This window comes from Branchiostoma lanceolatum, chromosome 4 (assembly GCF_035083965.1).
Source record: "Branchiostoma lanceolatum isolate klBraLanc5 chromosome 4, klBraLanc5.hap2, whole genome shotgun sequence".
Classification (NCBI taxonomy): domain Eukaryota; kingdom Metazoa; phylum Chordata; class Leptocardii; order Amphioxiformes; family Branchiostomatidae; genus Branchiostoma; species Branchiostoma lanceolatum.
The window spans coordinates 21,577,838-21,597,513 of record NC_089725.1 but is presented as its reverse complement, the minus strand read 5'-3'; the positions used below and the strand labels follow the sequence as shown (position 1 = coordinate 21,597,513).

The 19,676-nt window shown below is 40.8% G+C and overlaps 3 protein-coding genes across 6 annotated transcripts; 2 read left to right on the top strand and 1 right to left on the bottom strand.

The window, feature by feature from the left end:
• Positions 1 to 30: 30 nt before the first annotated feature.
• Positions 31 to 11,610, bottom strand: LOC136433327 (centrosomal protein of 164 kDa-like). 2 transcript variants are annotated; one of them, XM_066425412.1, is made up of 23 exons: positions 11,496 to 11,610; positions 11,205 to 11,295; positions 10,794 to 10,908; positions 10,127 to 10,254; positions 9,871 to 9,956; positions 9,575 to 9,721; positions 8,993 to 9,118; positions 8,696 to 8,767; positions 8,277 to 8,363; positions 8,072 to 8,140; positions 7,763 to 7,836; positions 7,182 to 7,361; positions 6,897 to 7,028; positions 6,405 to 6,609; positions 5,989 to 6,186; positions 5,713 to 5,835; positions 5,184 to 5,399; positions 4,850 to 4,977; positions 4,405 to 4,509; positions 3,648 to 4,245; positions 3,261 to 3,398; positions 3,003 to 3,117; positions 31 to 2,662 (listed from the first exon to the last, which is right to left on the bottom strand). In XM_066425412.1, the coding sequence occupies exons 2-23, from the start codon at positions 11,269 to 11,271 to the stop codon at positions 2,064 to 2,066; spliced, it is 3,708 nt and encodes a 1,235-aa protein (XP_066281509.1). In that variant the 5' UTR covers positions 11,272 to 11,295; positions 11,496 to 11,610; the 3' UTR covers positions 31 to 2,063. The 2 variants fall into 2 exon arrangements, with proteins under 2 accessions (XP_066281509.1, XP_066281510.1); XM_066425413.1 differs by lacking the exon at positions 8,072 to 8,140.
• Positions 11,611 to 11,683: 73 nt separating this feature from the next.
• Positions 11,684 to 14,284, top strand: LOC136433332 (cysteine-rich PDZ-binding protein-like). 2 transcript variants are annotated; one of them, XM_066425425.1, is made up of 6 exons: positions 11,684 to 11,799; positions 12,248 to 12,417; positions 12,775 to 12,840; positions 13,231 to 13,285; positions 13,425 to 13,522; positions 13,763 to 14,284. In XM_066425425.1, the coding sequence occupies exons 2-6, from the start codon at positions 12,402 to 12,404 to the stop codon at positions 13,825 to 13,827; spliced, it is 300 nt and encodes a 99-aa protein (XP_066281522.1). In that variant the 5' UTR covers positions 11,684 to 11,799; positions 12,248 to 12,401; the 3' UTR covers positions 13,828 to 14,284. The 2 variants fall into 2 exon arrangements, with proteins under 2 accessions (XP_066281522.1, XP_066281521.1); XM_066425424.1 differs by having other exon boundaries at positions 12,172 to 12,417.
• A 1,219-nt stretch (positions 14,285 to 15,503) lies between these two features.
• On the top strand, positions 15,504 to 18,695 carry LOC136433320 (kelch-like protein 24). Of its 2 annotated transcripts, none has more exons than XM_066425403.1 (2): positions 15,504 to 15,836; positions 16,607 to 18,695. In XM_066425403.1, the coding sequence occupies exon 2, from the start codon at positions 16,619 to 16,621 to the stop codon at positions 18,350 to 18,352; it is 1,734 nt and encodes a 577-aa protein (XP_066281500.1). In that variant the 5' UTR covers positions 15,504 to 15,836; positions 16,607 to 16,618; the 3' UTR covers positions 18,353 to 18,695. The 2 variants fall into 2 exon arrangements, with proteins under 2 accessions (XP_066281500.1, XP_066281499.1); XM_066425402.1 differs by having other exon boundaries at positions 15,504 to 15,882.
• Positions 18,696 to 19,676: the final 981 nt, after the last annotated feature.

The window sequence follows — 19,676 nt, the reverse complement described above, 5'->3', positions numbered from 1 at the left end:
GACTAACAATGAACTGCAAAGGAAAATGTCCACTGTGGTTTGAATTTTATTTCAACCATGGAAAATGGACACATGGCTTACGTTGTTTAATCTCTTTGGTTGAAAACCAAATTCCAGTCTAGCCAGTTAACTTCGCACACAACAAAAATTATAAGTGGCTTTAATCTCAGATACAGGATTTTACATGTTAAAACTTGGGTACACAGAGAAATTTTAAAACAGACAAATAATAATGTTCAAGCTGACCTTTTACACCACGAGGCACTTTCACTGCATTGGTCCCACCATGCACAATTGTATTCACACAGTCATGATCCCTGGCTCAGGGGGCTAGCATCAAATTAAACCATAGGTGACAGACAAAGACATTCTGTATAGCTAGTATGTTTGAGTCACATATATACATACATATCAATCCATACCAGTGCTAGAATAATACTGAAAACCTTAAACTTTGTGATTGCCCACAAACAGGTGTGAACCACTTCCACCGCAACACATTGAGCAGGCAAATTATGCAAGATAATTTCTTTAGAAGACTTCCATAGGTTGTGTGCTGTCTAGCATACTATGAGAGCAGTGCACCCATATCTTTACTTGACAAGGTACTTCTGACATCACTAAAATATACAATATACTTAGTTTACATAAAATGCACTGTCACAGTAACATTGTTTGACAATTCTATACGTCCACTGAGTATCACATGTATTTCCTGCTCACTCCATATATCAGCTCAATTCTGTAGTCTTTTGATACATTGCAACAGCAGACAAAAATACTTTCATAAGGCAACTTTGCAAGCCACATCATATGTAAGGCAGCAGGTTACCCTGTATCTAAGCTTAAGCACCACTACAGCCGTGGGAGTCCAAAAGGAGACAATGCCAAACCGACATTAACTTTTTCACTGTGATCCGTAGTAGTCACCATTGTCATTGTGTTGATAGGACAGATATAGCAGATTGTCATGGTAAACCTCAATTACAGATTCTACTCCTGACATCTGTGTGAAATAACTATGAATGTGTTATTGAGGCACTACCTGGCTACCCTTAAAATCTACCACAGCTTTTACAGTTAAAAGTTCACAATACAGCAAAGAATGGATAAACATGTCTTTGTACATTTTATGGCCTCAAGTTTCTGTCACATAACACTGTTGGTGTATCTACCCCTGGTGTATAGTTACCAAAAGTATCTGTTCTCTTTGTATAGTATTTAACACAAGCTCTTCAGAAACCATTCTAGGTACCAAGTTGACATATAATGTTTTAGTGTCGAATTCCACAATAACGACAAGAAAACTCCAATAAAACCAAACTAAAAAAAATCTGTTCTCTTATCTGCTCATGGGCAACTACAACCACAGAACTTGAAAACACAACAGCGAATTGAGTCAAACTACTTCACTGTCGTTGAATGATAGTCTTGTTTCTCTTCCACCATTTTTACAGTATCTATTCATAAATCAGTTATGTCTGCCATGACGTCCTGTTCCGGATACTTTAAATACGACTGATTATTGCTCTCTGTACATACATGTTACATTTGAAGTGATAAAATTTTTGACACCAGGCATACCTGCTTATATTGCTTTTATCTTCTACCATATTCAATGGAAGAGGTGATATGAAACACTGCGAATGTATTGTCCCAGGTACATATCAGGCACAGTCTCACTTTATCACAGCACTGAAAGTCTGAAATATTAAATTTACCTTCAGCAACCACTGGAAACACATATTGGTCAGAAGTAGAGATTAATGATCAAGTGTCAAACTATGAGAATATTTACACGAATCATAGTTTTTACCTTTCATAATTAACACTAAATCACAGATGAAAGGATGTGGTTTACTGCCATGTTAACAATGTGTGTCTCCAAGCACACAGATATCTTCAGATCAGCTGCAAAGTGATATGTACACAACAAATGTGCCAGTTTCACTGCAAACTGAATGAAAAGGTCTGGATTATATCTGTGCTGTTTTCTGATTACGTAGTCTTGAAACACTGAAGCTTTCGAAGTATTCTGCACATCGGTGTCCAATCACTCCGGTTTAAGCCTTGGAGCCTGTAAATGGCAGAAATGGTTTTGATTTTAAGTCTGTCTCCTTCCTGAAGTTGTCCAGCCAAAGCCTGTGAGACTTGAGGACATCCTCTGTGCTCCTGTTGGAAGTGTCTCCTGACCTGCTAGAGGAACTTTTGTGGAAGCTTCTGAGTTGGTCCACAGCAGGAACATACCCCCATCTACCCTGTGCTGTGGAGGCAGGGTGAAAGGAGTCTCCAAAGTATGTCTTCCACTTTGTCTCCAAGTCATGCTCAACGCCATCAGTAACACGCGGAAGGTAGGGGCTTAGTCTCTGTGGTCTAAAGTCCATCCCACCGTACTGACCAGTACCATGTCCTGGTCCTTCCACAGAGGTGACCATGTCTGGTAAGTCTCTGGACACGAGGCTCTCTGCTGCAGGAGGGTGGCGTTCTTTGGCACCTTGAGGGGTTTTTGACATGATGACCTTGAGTACACTGGCAAGCTCTCTGTTGAGTCTCTGCACAGACTCAGCCAAGGACTGGACATTGCCAATCATGGCCGGGTTTGTCACTTGTGGAGTTACTGGGGAGTTGAAGACATCCTGGTTCTTAAGGTGATCCAGAGGAGCTGAAACAAGACAGGATAAGTAAAATATAAACACAGGCAGTCCCAGTTCACACAACCCTGAGAAAATAGAAAAATTGCTTTGGAAGATCCTATTTGACACTTCAAGACAGTTGCCCTACAAAGTATTATCCTAAGTATTTTAATGTTTCAGTTACTGTTCTTGTTTTCCTCTATCTTTTCTTTCATGATTCCAATAAAAACAAAAGATGAACCAAGTAGATGTTAGAGTACAGAGTGTTCTTACCTTACTATCTTAGTAATACTACAAACAGTGAAGTAGTGCTTTGCTATTACAATTACAGAGCTTAACAGAGAATCCGACTCATTCAGCATAGCTTACTTTGCTTCATGCCGAAGCCATTGTGAAGTTCATGACTGCTGGTGGAACTGTCTTCTGAGTCACTCTGCACAAATGAGTGTCTCAGACCTCCAACTGTGAAATCGTTGTCTGCCAACTGAGGACAAAACAACAACATTACTGATGATTCACACAATCCCAACATATGCAGCTGCTCAAAATCAAAAAACAAGTCATACCATGCTATAAAGATCATGTCACATGCTAATCAAGAGAGGTAATATTGAGAGTGAATCTGACCATGTGGTCCATCTTGATGGTGTCCTTCAGTTCCTTTAGCTTACGCTCCTTCTCCAGCAGTAGCCGCTGGCAGGCCCCCATGCTCATAAAGGCCTGGTCCAGATCCTTGGCTTCATGTTCCAGGTTTTCCTTCACATCCTGGAAAGGGAATTCCACTTGTCATCATTTTCTGTTCACACTTGGGCAATGTTGCCAAACCCTACAATTCACACAGTAACACTTTTCCCTTAACAACATACAGAATTTAATATAATATCTAGTATGTAAGGCTGTTTGGTAGAGATGTCATGAGTACATAAATGTACTACAACAACTGTGCTATAGCATGTATACAACACAAAAGAGATATGACAAACAGAGATGACAGCACGTGTACATGTATCTAACCTGTAGTAACATGGATGTTGCTGGTGATGCTGCTCCTATCTGGTTGACCATGTCCCTGCGCCACTCCTGCTTGGCCACCTTCAGCCCTGCCTGCTGCTTTTGGAGTGAAGACTTCTGCTTCTGCAGGAATTCCTTTGCATCCTGGATGGAGTCTGCTTCCCTGTTCAGTGCTCGTAAGTTTCTGTCCCACTGGCGCATGCTACTGTTGTCGCCAAAGTTGTCCAGCATGGCAGAGTCATGTAAGTCCCTGATCCAGTCCTGTCTGGGGTTTCTGTATGCAGTGAAGGACTCGCCATCAATGTCACTGTCAGCTCTACTACGTTCACTCTCTTGTCTCCTTCTTCTTGCCCTTCTGTATGCCCTGTCATCCTCTTTGTCTCCCCTTTGGTCATCAGAGGACCAGCCATCCAGCAGACTCCTCAAAGATGCTCTGTCATGTCGCGGTGCAGGTGGGTCGGCAGCAGACTCCTCTGTTGGTTCAGGATGGACACCGTTTGTTCTGGGCTCCCCTGATGAGTCTCCATCCTTCATCTCACCAATACTGGCAAGTAATCTCTGGTGTTCAGAACTACTCTCCTTTATCTTCTTTTTCAAGTCCCTGTCAAAAAGAAAAACACCCAGATTGTAAACAACATCTTTGCACCGGCCTTTATCTGGTCAAACCATTCTGTAATGTGACAAATATTGAGCCAGGCTTGATAAGTGCCAAAGGGTATTTTTGTTGAAAAGATTAACAGTGATAAGGAAAGAAACCAACTTGAGCTGTCCTTCGAGGTGATCCCTGGTCTGCTTCAGTCTCTGGATCTCCCTCTCCAGCTCTTTTCTGGCCTCCTCAGTCTTCTCCAGTTCTTTCTGCTCCTTCCTGTAGGGAAATCCATGGTGTTTTGTTAATCAATCTGTGGACCCATATTCTTGTAAATTTCTTTTAAACTAAATCAAATTAAAGATATCTACAAGAATAAGCTGTCAATGTCCACTGCACTGCAAACTAACAAACCAGTATAGAATAACTGTTCCATTTCACAATCACCAAATTGGCTAGTCGTAATCTTCTGTTGCCCTTAAATTTTTGTACATTTTTCATCATCATCTTCTATCGGCCTGTATCAGCCGGGACCAAACAAGAAGTACAGATTTCACTCCACATTGCCCTATGTACATTATTACTATTAGTAAACATCTAAGGGCTTATTCCACCTTACCTGAGTAATCTCTGTATGTCTTCTCTCTCCTGTGAGGCCAGCTCAGTCGACTCATTATTGCCAACATCCTGTCCAAGAGACTTCCTTTTCTGATTCAGTTCACGTCTCATTGTCTGTAACTCTTCCTCCTGTAGAGAAAGCAATAAGTGAACTGTCTCACAACTTAATTTTCAAAAGTTTCAACACTACATTGTGGATGAAAAGAAGGATATACAAATGTATGAGAGGGCCAGGTTTTTAGGACATTCAATTTTTCCTTTACAATTTTTCCTACAATTACACAGTATTGCTTAGCCAGGAAGCCCACCTGGCAGTGTATGAATAGTTCGCTGACCTCCTTATCCAGATCTTTATTGGTCTGCTGAAGTTCCTTCTTTCTCCTGTCCAGCTTCTCTTCCATCTGCTTGACCTCTTCTTGCCAGTTCTCCATCTGTTTCATCTTGGTCTTCTTGCCACGCTCAAGTTCTGCTAGCTTCTTCTCATTTTCTTTGGCAAGTTTCTGAAGATCTGCTTCCAGCTTTTTCTCAAGGCTAGACTTTTCTTTTTGTTCCTACATGGACAAATATAGCAGTGAAATGTCAACACATGCCACTCCAAAGTACATGTATAATGTTTAAAGGTGGACAAACTGCTCTCTTAAGCAGACCATTACAATCTAAGTTTCATCAACTTTTAGTTACATGACAGTCACATCAGGTTTAGCTGTCTTATATGAGTTTTATAGAATTGGACCCTGTTGTGAAATTTGTATCTGTTGATGAATGTACATTAAAACCCATGACCCTACGTGTGGGGCAGTACACTGTGCCTTAAATCCACTTTTTTCTTGTTATCACCAACTACTTCCTCTTTCTACCACCTACTTTCTCTTTATGTTCCTGTTGTAGATTGGCCATCTTCTCCTGATGTTTCTCCTTCAGCCTGTCCATTTCCTTCTGATGCTTCTGTTCAATTTCTGCTTTCCTCTCTCCTAGAACATCACCCAACTGAACAAACAGCAAAATAAACAAGATACTGTCAAAATTACTTTTCTTTTATAAAAGTCAACAGCTTGTATTTCATTACAGCAAAATCATATCAATGTGTTTTACTTCTGAGCTACATAAATGTCTGTAGTATTACAGGCAACACTGACTTACCTCATGTTCATAGTCTTCCACAGCCTGCTGTCTGGTCCCTGCTGCCTTCTGTACCTGCTCCTCCCTCTGAGTTCTCTCCTGCTGCAGCTCTCTCTCCTGCTGGGCTAGCTCCTCCATGGCCTGGTCATGCTCCTCCTCCAGCTCTCTCCTCCTCTGGGCAGCTGTTTCTTCATGTTCAGCCTTGATTTCATCTAACATCTGAAGAGAAGGAATCCAAATTACTGAAGTGATACAACCGATATGCATAGTTCTATTCAGACATGCTTGTTTACTCAATTGTTCTTCCTCCCTCCATGCAATACCTCTCCCTTCCCTCTCCCCATTTCACTCACTCACTCACTCACTCACTCACTCACTCACTCACTCACTCACTCGCTCGCTCGCTCGCTCATCCACAAACAATGAAGTCCTCCCACCTGGTCCAGCTCTTCTTCCAGCTGTATTTTGTACTGCTGTAGTTCTTTGTCATGTTCCTGCTTTAACCTGGACCTCTCCTGCTCAGCAGCTTTCTCCTCTTCTTCCTCAGCCTTCTTCACAGCCTCCTGCTTCTTAGTCTCCTCCTCGGTCTCCAATTTTGACATTTCATTACGTAACTTATCCAGGGCAGTCTTTGACTCTTTCCTTGAATGTGGAAGATAGAAAATGGATGTTATCTTCAATTTTACAAGTCAATGAATCACAAAAAAATTCAGGTCTCACCAAGGTCTTTGGTCCCACTAAAACAACACATATACATGTACTTAACTTGAGTCTTTATTTTCAGGAAAATGTGAAACTCACCCAAGTTCCAACAACAGAGTTATCTTTTTTCCCAATGGGTGATAGTTGAGTACAATTGTCCATTATGATTATTGATATCATTCATAAGTTGGGTGATATGATGGCACAAACTGAAAGACCACAGGTACCTGATCTTGCTTTCTTCCTCTTCCTTTTCACGTGCCAGCTGACTGCGAAGCTTCTGCAGGGCATCCTGCTGGCCTTCCTTCAAAACAGCCTCCTCATTGGTTGTTTCTTCTTTTATCTTTAGCCTTAAAGACCTAGAACATTGTACATAGTAGGGTAAGGATGCTTTTTGTTGCTACTATCAAGCTTATCATTTTGTGTAAACACTGCACATTTGTTTCAGTGGATATTCACAGCAAACATCACCTAAAAGCAAAATACAATCCGATGACAGACTACACACATACCTGAGGTTCATTTCTTTCTCCTGATTCAGCTTAACCCTCTCCTTTTCTTCCTCTTCTTTCACTTTCTCTCGTAGCTTTTCCAGTTCTTTTTCTTTTTGTTCCAGAAGATCCGTCCTAGCCTTTTCAACTTCATCATCATCATCATCATCCCTTATTTGTAATGCAGGTACTTTTCTTATCCTGCAAACCAAGGCACAGTCTCGTCAAAGTGGGGCATGAATAGACTTTTCAATCATCTTTGACAGATGGAATAGTATGTCCTTTCACAATTTATGTTTATCTTAAGTTTGTAATCTACAATTTGAAAGAAATCTTTCGAAGAGTATTGGTTTTGCAAACAATTCAATTCCCAAAAAAGAGCCTAGAAGTAACATCACAACACCTGAACACCATACAAAACTTTGAATGAAATTCATATTGAAAGTGGTTTGGTTTATACAGTTCAGAAAAAACAGATATAGCACAAACTTTAAGCCTTTATATAAAAAGCATAATTGAGCTCCATTGATTTCAATTTACTTTGGCTATCACTATTTCAAACAATAATGTCACATACAATTCAGACAGATGTCTGTACCTACCTGTCAGCTGTTACTGCAGCTTTGGGAATTTCGTGATGCTTCTCTAAATCAACAGATGGTCTTAATACTGCATCCTGCTCATAGGGGGGCAACAGGAAATAGAAAAGGACAATATTGTCATCAATGTTATCACTGAGACCCATATAATACATTTCATCAAAAACTGTCCTAGTATGTGTTACTTGTATTTTATACTAGTAAAACAAGCATCTGGAACAACATTTGATTGACTGATACTTTTTGCTCCTACATGCTAGATCCTACAAATGAATAGGGACTGAAAGCTGTGTGTGTAATCTGAACACTCACAGGAGACATGGAGGATCCTGACTTCATGGACCTGTTCATGCTGTCAAGTGGATTAGGGATGCCAAAATCCTGCAGTAAATAAACAGAATCTGATGTTTTCAACATTTTAACCACAACAAAGTTTCTGTCTTGCTGAAAAACGTGGCAACCAAAATGACTTCCGGTATCAGACAAATCCTAGAGCATAGCAGCAACAGCAACTTACCACATCCTTCCCATCATCATCATCTGACTCCTCAGACGACCCTCCAAGCATCCGTCTGTCCTCCAGTTTCTCACTACCTTCTGACGACTGGAAAGCAAGTAAAGATTTCCTTAGGCACATTAGACAAACATGCACATAGTGACATAGCTGTGTACAATGTAACATGCCTGTGTATAACTGTGTATATGTCAGGTTTGTAACATATTTACACAATTTTCATAACTTTCTTCAACCATTTGAATAGATTTAACTTCATAAAGATTTGCAAAAGTACCTACCATTATCTAAATTTGAATATATATATATATATCATGGTCAGTACTGACTGACGGAGGCCATATATATATGGTCTACAGAGAAGAAATTGCCTATCTTTTTCAACATGACTACAACACAGTCAGAAAACTCAAAATTCTCACCTCATAGCCTAGATTCCCAATGTCGAGGTCATCAAGGTTGAACTGATTACCCTTGGCAAGGCCTGCTGAGCTCTACGGGGAAAGAAGCAGAGCTATCTTATCGGTACACATCCACTGTAGCAAACAGTGAGGCGTATTATGTCAAACATTCACCTGTCCTACAACCCTTACAATCAGTATCAATAACAAAAAGCCAAACAACATCCCCCAGGTTCTCCAAACAAGACAGGTATCATAACAGATTCACTTGAGCTTTACGCTCAATATTAACACTAACATCTATCACACAGCTCTCACCTCACTGTCATCGTCCCTGTTGAGGCTTGTTAAGAGATTGATGCCCTCCCCAACACCACCTGACCTGTTCAGGCTCCCACCCAAGCCTCGGGACATATCCAGCCCCAGACTGCCAGGGCCTCCTCTCTAGGATACACAAGGATGCACAATCAATCAACAAATTTCTAATATCTTGGTAAAAAGACTCTACAAAACCTTTCCTTCCTAATTTGCCATAATCTTGTGGGTCCAGTACTGAACTTGAAAGTCAACACTGTAGGGCTACAAACATGATGTGTGGAGTATAGAGGTGCAAGATCCAGTTGTACAACAATCATGCTATTGGCCATTACTATAGTCTATAGTGTTTTATCATGAAAACAGAAAGGTACAGTTAGAAAAAACTCCATATGTTATGTCCTGTAAGCTATTGTTTGGCCACTTAATTGATATTTATGATGGTTTTTGTTAATTGCATAACTTTCAGCATTTTGAGCCATACAAAATTCATTCCCATTTATAACTCAGTTTTGATATGCATCACATAGATATCATTGATTTTCAGAAGCCAAAGGTGAGAAAAAAGTTAATAATCAAACTGACCAGTGAGCCCAGGGGAGACAGAGGTTCAGTTTTCAGGGGAGCCAGACCACCAAGGCCTCCTGACCGACCAGTGCTGCCTAAAGAACCTGTCAGTGGACCCAGGGTTCCTAGGGGGCTGGTGGGCTCACCCTTTAGCAGACCAAGTCCCTAGGAAAAATATGGAGGATAATGTGAAATCCTGTTAAATTATATCTCGTCATATGTTTGATGCAAAATACAATAATTGTTCAATTCAGGTTTTTGCAGGATTGCTGCATATAACTGTATATTACTTCTGATAAGTACATAATGTATACCTGTGTCTGTGCCTTCAATGCTGGGGAGGCTCCTCCCTTTTCCTTCTTCTCCTTTTTTTTCTTTCCTGGCTTTTTAGCAGATGAACCTAAAATACACATAAAATACAATATACATGTTTATCAATTCATTTGTGGATGTAATATTGATACATTGGAAATAAATTCCACTGACACACAATCATATTTCAATGCTTTGCCATAAAATATGTTCACAATAAAAAAAAAACAGTACAAAGCAAAGGAGTCTTACTATTACCTCCTCCCATTTTCTTCTTGTCCCTTTCTTCCTGTACCATCTTGCGGTAGTATTCATCACATGGATGATCCCACACACTGTCTCCAGTGGAAAAGTTGAAGTAGTAGATATCACCATTGCCATCTTGACTGTACAACAAAAATATCAAAATGATTATGATTAAGACTTATTTAAGAGTCAACTACTACATGTACTTGGTGATGTGGTTTTTTAATAATGGGACTTAACCAATGTCATCCGATATATTGTATTTCCCTCTCAAAATGAGTATTGCTTTTTTTTTCAAAAGTTGTTACTCCGATCAAAGATCTAACTTTGTATGTATAGTAGTAATTTTGGGACGCATCATTACACATCAGTGACAAGCAACATTTGCCCCAATGCACTAATCATGAAGGATCGTGTAAGGTGATATGGCTAAAAACATGTCATGGTTAACAAGGCAACAAAAATTGATTTGAATCAGACCATTGTATTAAAATCAGACTGTTGTAATTGTATGAGATGCCCTACCCCAATGGTCTTTCCCAGTACCAATAAATCTCTTGTGTTCAGGCTCTGCGGTAAAGTGGATATGCCATTTGTTGGCAATGTCAAGGATTTGTTTCAGTAGCTAGCTGTGTTGTGAACTTGTGTTATTGTAAAATATTGTTGGTTATTGTCATACCATGGTTTCCAGTCATCAGGAAGTGGAGCGTTGATCCCTTCTCTGGCAATCCACAGCAAGTTTTGATCTTTAGGCAGTTGGAGTCCCAAAACCTCCAATGCATACTCACGGATTTCTGTCGAGAATTGTCTTCACGTTAGTAATACAGCATTTGAAGATTTATGGAGAGCATAACCACTAGGATTTCGAGTTAGGGGGAGTATTCATAAATATGGGAACATTTTTTACCACTTAAAGTGTTGCTTCCGTAATGACAAATGCATGATCTTGTTATTTGATTTTAGACTTCATTATCATCATTGAATAAGTCGTGAAATTAACAATACTTGAATCTCTGTGTTTAAAAACTGCTATTTGTTAAAAAAAGTCGTTTAGCTATATGATGAGTGCTGAAAGAATTCCAATCCTCACCATCCTCCGTCGGCTCGTAGGTCTCATCATATTCCTCCTCGAGGATCAACTGGTCATTGATCATCATCGTCGTCCGTTGGGCTTTAGTGGACTGACAAATAAGAATGAAAACGTTAATCAGCCATGCTCTGATTTATGTAACAATAAAGAATATACTGTACGTCACTCTTATTACTGATTCAAATGGGCCAATTATGAAGTTTTCGTTTTTTAAGGTGGGAGGGGGGCAAGATCTTGACACCTATACTTAAATATATTTCTCTTTAATTAATGTAAGTAAATAAGGCTTACCGAATTAGTTCGTACGCTTGTTCTGTGGTCTGTTCGTTCAGTGGCTTATCTGTGTCTTCTTATAACCTGCGTGAGGCAATGTCGATGCGTCTCGTTGTCGGGGTACTTCTCAGGTTCGAACTGTGTTGACGTTGTCGTGACGCCTGAGAGGCCGCTTGTTGCGTTCCGCCATCATTTTCGACGTGCGTACCGATTGCTGACCAGCGTAGCTCCTCCTATGTTACTCCTCCATAATTTATGTCCACGACTCAACTAGTGTGGACATAAATCGCAGCCTGCACGACATAACAGACGACGCGACGAGGTGACGGCGAAGGCTTCTCGATATCGACCAGCTTCCGTTTGTGTTTGACGCTTAGGCGAATATCTCATACCGGCGTTTCTATGTGTCAGAGCATCGGCTACAAGGGGCGATCCAAGTGACATGTATGAAAGATGATGATGAAATACTAAAATGTTTAATATTGTGTGCGAAATGGTGACGAAAGAAAGACGTTTCATTGTGACGTGAAATTTTAACATAGCCCGATAGCGACCTGTATTCGCGATAATACAGGGGGGGGGGGCAACAGCTGATGATGAGAACTTTTTAATGGCATAACTAATTATAGATAATTAGTACCAACGACATACTAAACCTAGTATTTTCAACCGATATTTCAATTGGTTCCTTTAGGGAGCGACCACAGAGGTACAACTTTCTTTAGTCTGAAGTGCTCAAATTATCATCACAACGCCTCCTTCCACACCAGTAACGGATGGACCCCTGACGCAGCCCCACTGATGATGTGACGACTACAATCTCTGTACTTCGGTGTGAGACGCAGTTTGGGCCATTCGAGCTACGACATTTTCAGGACTAGGCCGAGGAACAACAACAACAACAAATAGCCAATCGAACACATTATGGTTTGCGAAAAGTGTAAGTTTGGACTATCTTGTACCGTTGTGCATTAGTTGTATTGTTGTTGTTGTTGTCTTCACTGAGTTGTTCTGCCATATCAGTAGCGAAATTATGTGTGTGTGTCTGTGTGTGGGGGGGGGGGGTAATTTATTGAGTTGAGTAGAGTAACAGAGTTCGTTCGGCCATGCCGCCCATGTAGGAATTCCGGTTTAATATTGGATATGAAAGCATCATCCCACCTTTTTCCTTCTTAGCGTACGGCCAAGAAAAATACAGAGATGCCAATGTATGTTACTAGTAATGTCCTACTCCTTCAGGACATTGCTGATAACAATTTTATAAATCCATTTGCATTTTATTTATATTTTGCTATAGGCCAGAAGAAGTTGGGTAAGGTCATCACTCCAGATCCATGGAAAGATGGAGCAAGGAACACAACCGGTAATTTATTGCTTGTATTACTTGTATTTTTCACAATTTGCATGTTCACATGTAATAAACCCACTAAGAATTTCAAGTACACATGTGCAGTGTCAAAGGTGAAGGCCCCTGAGACGTAAACAAAACCGTCTGGGCATTTAATATGCGATTAGAGCACGGCCATCTGTCCTTAGCCAATCAGGAGCGGGTATTTTGCTGTTCGAAATCCACATACAGGGCCATTAAGTTAGTTCGCGCACCTCTGTCCCTTGAGGCAGAGGTGCGCGAACCAACCTGGGATCTGGTCTCAGCCAATGGGGAGAACGGTAATGTATCTTTGTGATGTGGTGCAGTATGATTGAGAAATCGACTTGATTCTCAAATGGAAACAAAGCTATTTTCTGTTTTCAGAGGGAGGTGGCAGGAGAGTCAATGAGAACAAGTTGCTGACCCAGAAGAAAAACAGGTGAAGATGAGTCAAATATATGCTGTAACTTTATTAATTTGAACCTACATTATTTTGACATATTCTAACATGTACTGAACCAGTTTTAAGTTATGAGAATCCGGAACTGAGGATATAAATTTATTGTTGTACTTTGCAGGTTCTCCCCATATCAGGAATTCCGGAAGTGCAGGATCTGTAAGACTACTGTTCACCAGAAGGGTTCACACTATTGTCAAGGATGTGCTTACAAGAAAGGTAGGACTTAGACCAGCTTGCATTAGCACCTGTTGGCAAAATTGTGTCTTTGATGATATTTTATGGGTGTTACCGGTTGTGGTGGAAGTAGAGGACCAGTACTTAATTCACATGTAGTAGTTGTGACCTTGGTGACATTTTGGTGGAACATTTTAGTAATGTAGATCTAGTGTTTACCTTTTTAGCCAATTGTCATTGTGATAGAGTAACTATTATCTATTTCTTTCCCATTTAAAACAGGAATCTGTGCCATGTGTGGAAAGAAAGTGCTGGACACTGCAAGCTATCGACAGTCAACAACTTAATTAAGAGTCAGTAGACACCTATGCAGAGAGTTGTTTGAAGATTTGGCATAGTTGGCAGATACAGAAATCTTGACAGTTGCATCGCTTGTACACCTATCAGAATGGAGAATTGGAGATAGATTGTCATATAAACAGATAAACAAACTTATTTGTGTAAACACTGGCGTTATAGTGTAAGAGGTTTTGAGTGAATCAGAGTGATGCTTGAGTACAGTGCTCAAATGTACCTTGTCATAAATTACATGTCATTTCAATACTGAAGAGGTCCATAGAATCAATGTATGGAGAATTAGAATGTTGTCAGGCATTCATAATTGTAGTATACAAATGCATTATCTGTTCATTCAGTTCACACAGACAATTGAAGCATACTGTAAAATATCATAATGTATTTTATTCTCAAACATGTGGATGTTTTCATAACTTAAGCAAACATGTTTATCAACACCCATTTGTACATGTATTTGTATTGCCCTTTTTTCTATAAATGTTTGGATGATCTAGGATAGGTTTTTTTTGGGAGGGAGGGGGGTAATTTCAAGGCTCTATCTAAACTGCAAACCAGACATGGGAAACCAAACATGGCTTTTGAATAAGGAGGTCAGTTTTGCCTTCAGGTTGGACTGTACTTACAGACTAGACTCTACCAGTCTCCCCCGGTCGCTGGGAAAATAGTAGAAATTGGCCAAATAGAGTCAAATGTTTGAAGGGAGTTGGCTACGGAGAGAGGGTCAAATTCGCAAATTTGACCCTCTCTCCGTAGCCAACTCCCTTCAAACATTTGACTCTATTTGGCCAATTTCTACTATTTTCCCAGCGACCGGGGGAGACTGGTAGAGTCTACTTACAGACTAATATGTAAATAAATACTAGAACACGACATTAGTTTATAGACCTCATAGTACTAGCCTCCTCATACTAGACTTCTTGCGAGCGGTGGTGTATATTTGGGAAGGGGGGTACTTTCGCCGCTGAGGGCTATAAATGAAATATTTATAGCCGTTGTCGATTTACTGTTTTCTCTTTTCTCATTGATGCAAATAATGCTTTAATGACCATTTCTATTTGTGGTGTTAAAGCTGCAGCAGCAGCATATGACATAGTCTTTACCAAAATTACATATGTGTAAAAGTCCTGCTTTGGCATAATTCCATCATTTCCATGACATTTCATCATAAATTATGCAAATGACACATGTCGCAGGTATGTAATTCCCACCACTTATCACTAAGGAATTATGGCACTTTTGCAATACTTATGCAAATTAAGGTCTCATTTGCATAACTGCTAACTGTTTATGATCCACCTGCCCTGAATTACATCATCTACAGTGTCCAATTATGGAAAACACTGGATTGAGAGTTTTCTGTTAATTACAAGTTGTTGCAAGAAATGAAAAATCAAGGATCTCATATCTCTCGTGAAATGTTTTGAGTCTTTGTGATTGTGAATAGCCCTATTATGGCCATCACAGATGTTAATGATCCTCCCCTTCCCCTCATTCCAGGACTATACCACACTATTGTAACAGGGGGGTTCAAGTGCCTTTGTGTTTTACTACTTTAAGGAAGGAAGTGTCTTCCTGCAATGCTGCATTACCTGAAAATGCTGCTATTAAATTGCAAAATCGCTATGCGAGCCAGTATTACAATAGCACAAAACAATTCTCAAATTCATGCCTCTTCGACCGGTTATACTGCAGCGGTGGACCGCAGCACTCAAGACAACTGCAGCGTACACATCCGCTCTATCGCAGGGTTGTCGAGATGTTACATTTACAGTGAGTTAACCTGCAACAAGAAATGGATAGAATAATCACCTTTAGTACTTTTCATATCAACTGGGTTGATGATACGGGATTCAATCATGAATGTCCGCCCTAAAATCAAGTTTTCCAGCCCGATCTTATCATTTTTTGATCGGACTACTTTGTTTCTTCCTGAGTATAGCGACGGAGTGATACAGAAACTGGACCCGAACTCACGTGGACATAGTGGACATGGTCGCCGGTTTGTAAATGCCCTCCGTATTTCCACCTGAAATATATATACAAATGTACGTAGCTTGTTTTATATCTTGATCTAGAAACAGTAACTGCATTTCTAACTCTCTGAATGTACACACAGGGAGATTGCGGTTATGTGTGTGCGTGTTTGTCAAGAAAATTGACGTCCGAAAACAGTGGGGGAGGGGGGCACCGATGTTGGGTTGCTGTGGTATCACTGGACAACTCGGCCCGGTTGCTGTCAGATAATGGGATTTATGAATGTTGCATAATTTGTGGTTTCTGCTTACTAGTAATAAACGGTATGGAAGGTCATCTGTAATCGGAGCCTGGTAATCGCCAATAGGAAGTTACGAGTAATAGTGTTCCTCGATTTTGTTATGAATAAGCTAGTTCGGAGTTGTTACTACGCATGTGCAGTGTCAAAGGTGAAGGCCCCCCAGACGTGAAGAAAACCCGGCGGGCGTTGTTATGCAAATATGCACTGTTTTCAAGCAGGGGGCCTTCACCTTTGACACTGCACATGCGTAGTAGCAACTCCGAACTAGCTTATTGCTACTGTCACATAGCCTGAGTACCAGCCTTTTTAGCTTCCGTACGCTACCCAAGCGTATGGAAGCTAAAAAGGCTGGTACTCATGCTCACTGTCACAATATCTAAGATTGTGATTAGCGGAGCTTGGGTAGCGAGCGGAAGCTAAAAAGGCTGGTACTCAGGCTAACTGTCACAATATCTAAGATTGTGATTAACATTATGTTCCATCAATACTTACAGATATTCCCAGCAATGGATGCCACGGCCAGACCTTCTTTTCTTTCTTGGAATTGGACATCTCCAAAGATGCCGGGTGTACAGGACGACTCTTATGCAGCCTGGTTCTTTCAGCAGTTACAAGACTTCAGGTCTGAAGGTCACCTTGTGGACGTGACCCTGTGTGCTGAAGGGACGGAGATCCCCTGTCATCGCCTGGTTCTGTCTGCCTGCACTGACTACTTCCGTGCCATGTTCCGTGGAGGCCACCCTGAGAGTAGGAAGGACAAGATAGAGATGTTAGGGGTGAATGGGGAGGCTCTAGAGAGTTTGGTGACCTATGCCTACACATCCAATATCAACATCACCATGGATAATGTCCAGTCACTGTTTGAAGCAGCCAACATGCTACAGGTCAAGCCTGTCGAAGAAGGTTGTGAAAAGTTTCTGAAAGACAAGTTGAGTCCTGAAACATGTTTGAGAACTTGGGCATTGGCAGACAAGCTGTCATATACATGTTTGTCTGCGAAGGCAAGAAGCTATGCTTTAAAGAAGTTTGAAGACGTATGCGAGACTGAGGAGTTCCTTCAGCTACCTGTAGACTTTCTGAAGATGTACATCACAGATGAGGGCCTTCATGCCAGGAAAGAGGAACGAGTATTAGAGGCAATCATACATTGGGCGATACATAATCTCGAGGAGCGACAAAGACATCTTGAAGAGATGTTGGCATGTGTTCGGTTCTCAAGTGTGAACCAAAGTTTACTCAAAAACATCATTGAGTCAGACCAGGTGTTGTCAGATGCTCTTGGAATCAAGGAACAGATCAAGAAGGGATCTAGACATGCAAGACCTCGTCAGATTCACCAAGAAGAAATTATACTGGTTGGTGGTTGCACTGACCATGGGCCAGCCAATGCAGACTTTAAGACAGAAGCAAATCTGTTCATGTACAGGCTTAACCTCCGCTTTGATGTCATTGACTGTAAGCCAGTGCCACGATTTCTAAAACACATGGAGTCAAGTGCCGTCTGTGTTGTAAACAGTGACATTTTTCTTACGGGGGGTGGCGAGTATCCGACTCAAGCTTTCAGATACAACTCTTCCCTGAATTATTGGACCAAACTGGCATCTTTATGGGAGGAAAGAGTGTGTCATGGAATGGTAGCTCTGAACGGACAGGCATACGCGGTTGGTGGCATGGACCCAGTTGATTATGACAGGAAACTATCTTCTGTTGAAGTGTACAGGGAGAAGACAAAAAGCTGGAAAAAGGTAAAACCACTGAAAGTAGGTGTCAGAAACTTTGGCATAGCAGCCTGCTGCAACAAAATTTACATATTTGGTGGTGAGCTCGCATCGACAACTATTCAGTGCTATGACCCCAGCCAAAAGGAGTGGACTGTCAAATCAATGCAATTGCCAGAACCAGCATTATGTGTAAGGGCATGCCCAGTCAACTCAAAGATCTACTTGGTTGGTGGAAGCTTCACTTGTGTACATCGCTATGATCCTCAGCTTGACTGCCTTGAGAAAATGACTGCAGAACCACTGAAATCATGGGACCACTGCAGTGCTTTTGTGTGTGGCTCAGAGATCTACATCACTGGTGGCTTGAGCAAATTGTTTCACCACTATCTCACTACCCCCCATGCAAGGGTTCAGTGTTACGATATGAACAGTGATACTATGACCATGGGTTTCTTAAAGGATCTACCAATTCCGCTATGCTCACACCACGCCGTAACGCTATCGAAACATTATAGCTAGCTGGCTTTGACTGATCATTGAGTTTAGACTCTAGTTAGTACAATAGATTTTTTTTGTTACTGTGGTTTTACTATTGTGGTAGACATTCCAGTGCTGGCTTTTATTGTCTATGGTCAGTACCACAAAAAGTTATTTTTGTCAACAAGTAATAAGTTACTTTATGGACCCTTTTGATATAGATCAGATATTGATTTTGTTTACACTAATAAGGACTTAGTGTTTGGCAATGGTTTAGATAAAGTATATATGATGTGACATCATGTGTTAACGTTGAATGTTCTTGATGTAGGATAGTCCTATTATTCTTTTCATGTGCCCCTCTAGTAAATTCAGATGTTACTGAGATAGGTGTTTTGTCATTTACTGTTAATTTTTTTCCAGAATAAATGTAAAGCATTCTCATAATGAAAAGCGTTAGTAGTCACCTCAGTGAAACAGAGGGTTTGTAGTCACTTGTTAGTTGATGTTTTGAGATGAATAGGTGGACAAATTGTTTATCAAAATTGCAAACATGGTAGATCTCTTTTATCTAAAAATTAATGTAGCAGTACTGATGGGATGTCAGGGAGGGATAGAGCGTTTGCATATGACATCATAGCAGTGTCTGCTACCATGTTGGTGTCCCTATTTGCATTTCAGTGAACCATAGCACAAACATTTTTGGACATTGAAGATTTTCAGACCCTCTAAAATTAAGTCATTGGCATAATTTTTCAAATTCTTGTGTACATCTCTGTCTAAGCTACCTCCATGGCTCAGATCATAAAAAAACACTTCTTCTGTTCTCCTCTTTGAAAGATTTTCAAAAAAGGCCCTACAGTTCCAGAGCAAGCTGCTAGAAGGCCCAAACCTACATCGCCTCTTCCAGACATCAAAAGCTATCTTACAACCGCACTGCGTTTACTCACTTATTCTCTTCATCCCATGGCCATGTGGGACATGAGGCCGCGATCAGTTTCCTCTCAATCAAAAGCTATCTGCCTCCAAAATATAAAGACCATAGCATGACCGATTTTAAAAGTTCTGTAGTACCAAGTAAAGCTGCCAGGAGGCTCATAGTCAACCTTGACCGTTGGCTTTTCAAGACCTACCCACATACCAAATATCAGCACAATCCATCATGAGGTTTTTTAGTTATGCTGACCACACACCTGAAATACAGACACAATACAATATAGTGACCAGTACTGCTGTCACATTAGCCAGTGTTACAAGATCCCTCCCTATTCGCCCGGACAGTTGGGCGGCCCGCTAGGAGCGCGATTTAGTCCGGCTTCTGTTCCAATAGGCTTTGAAAAGCATCCACCCCTGAGGCGTCGCCATG